At 65.1% G+C, this 734-nt stretch overlaps 1 protein-coding gene across 5 annotated transcripts in view; it reads left to right on the top strand.

Annotated features, from left to right (window-relative positions):
- Positions 1 to 734, top strand: part of WISP2 (WNT1 inducible signaling pathway protein 2) — a 15,220-nt gene that overhangs the window by 10,927 nt on the left and 3,559 nt on the right. For all 5 annotated transcript variants that reach the window (XM_010840979.1, XM_010840978.1, XM_010840977.1 and 2 more), the window contains one exon: positions 413 to 667. In XM_010840979.1, the coding sequence (XP_010839281.1) occupies positions 413 to 667 (255 nt within the window). The remainder of the gene's footprint in view (positions 1 to 412; positions 668 to 734) is intronic.

Below are 734 nucleotides of genomic sequence, written 5' to 3'. Positions count from 1 at the left end.
TGCAGTCTATTGGGTCACCGCAAAGAGTCAGACACGACTGTGCGCCTTTCACTTCACTTCATAACCCACTTTGCAGGTGAGGAAACTAAAAGCGGAAGTAGAATCACTGGCCAAGATCCACAGCTAGCAAAGCAGCTGAAACCAGGCCAGTCTTCCTGCAAGCCTGTTCCAGGAAGCAGCCTGGCACGCTGTCTTCCTGCGGGTGACAGGACAGGACCGCTCTGATTGGGGGTGGGCTGGGGTGGAGGAGGGGCGGAGCCCCCTGCAGCGCTCAGTTTCCCCAAGGGCTCTGCGTCCCCAGCGCCTCCAGACCAGCTCCGCAGAGAGGACCCGGCGGAGGAGGCGGCGGGCGCAGCCCTGCCCAGGGAAAAGTTGGGGGGTCGCCGATGGAGGTCCGATTTCTCCTCCGCAGGGGGAGAAGATGACGGCAGCTGCGAGGTGAACGGCCGCCTCTACCGGGACGGGGAGACCTTTCAGCCTCACTGCAGGCTCCGCTGCCGCTGCGAGGACGGCGGCTTTACTTGTGTGCCCCTTTGCAGCGAGGACGTGCGGCTCCCCAGCTGGGACTGTCCGCACCCCAGGAGGGTGGAGGTCCCGGGCAAGTGCTGCCCTGAATGGGTGTGCGACCAGGGAGTGGGGCTGGGAGTCCAGCCCCTCCCAGCCCAAGGTGAGTGCCGGGCTGGTCCAGGGCTGTTTGGAGTGGTGGAGGGAGGGCGATGGGCGGGGGATGGGGG

The sequence above is a fragment of the Bison bison genome, unplaced genomic scaffold, assembly GCF_000754665.1.
Source record: "Bison bison bison isolate TAMUID 2011002044 unplaced genomic scaffold, Bison_UMD1.0 scf7180017864154, whole genome shotgun sequence".
Taxonomy (NCBI): domain Eukaryota; kingdom Metazoa; phylum Chordata; class Mammalia; order Artiodactyla; family Bovidae; genus Bison; species Bison bison.
The sequence above is the reverse complement of the archived record's forward strand: the minus strand, read 5'-3'. Positions and strand labels throughout refer to the sequence as shown.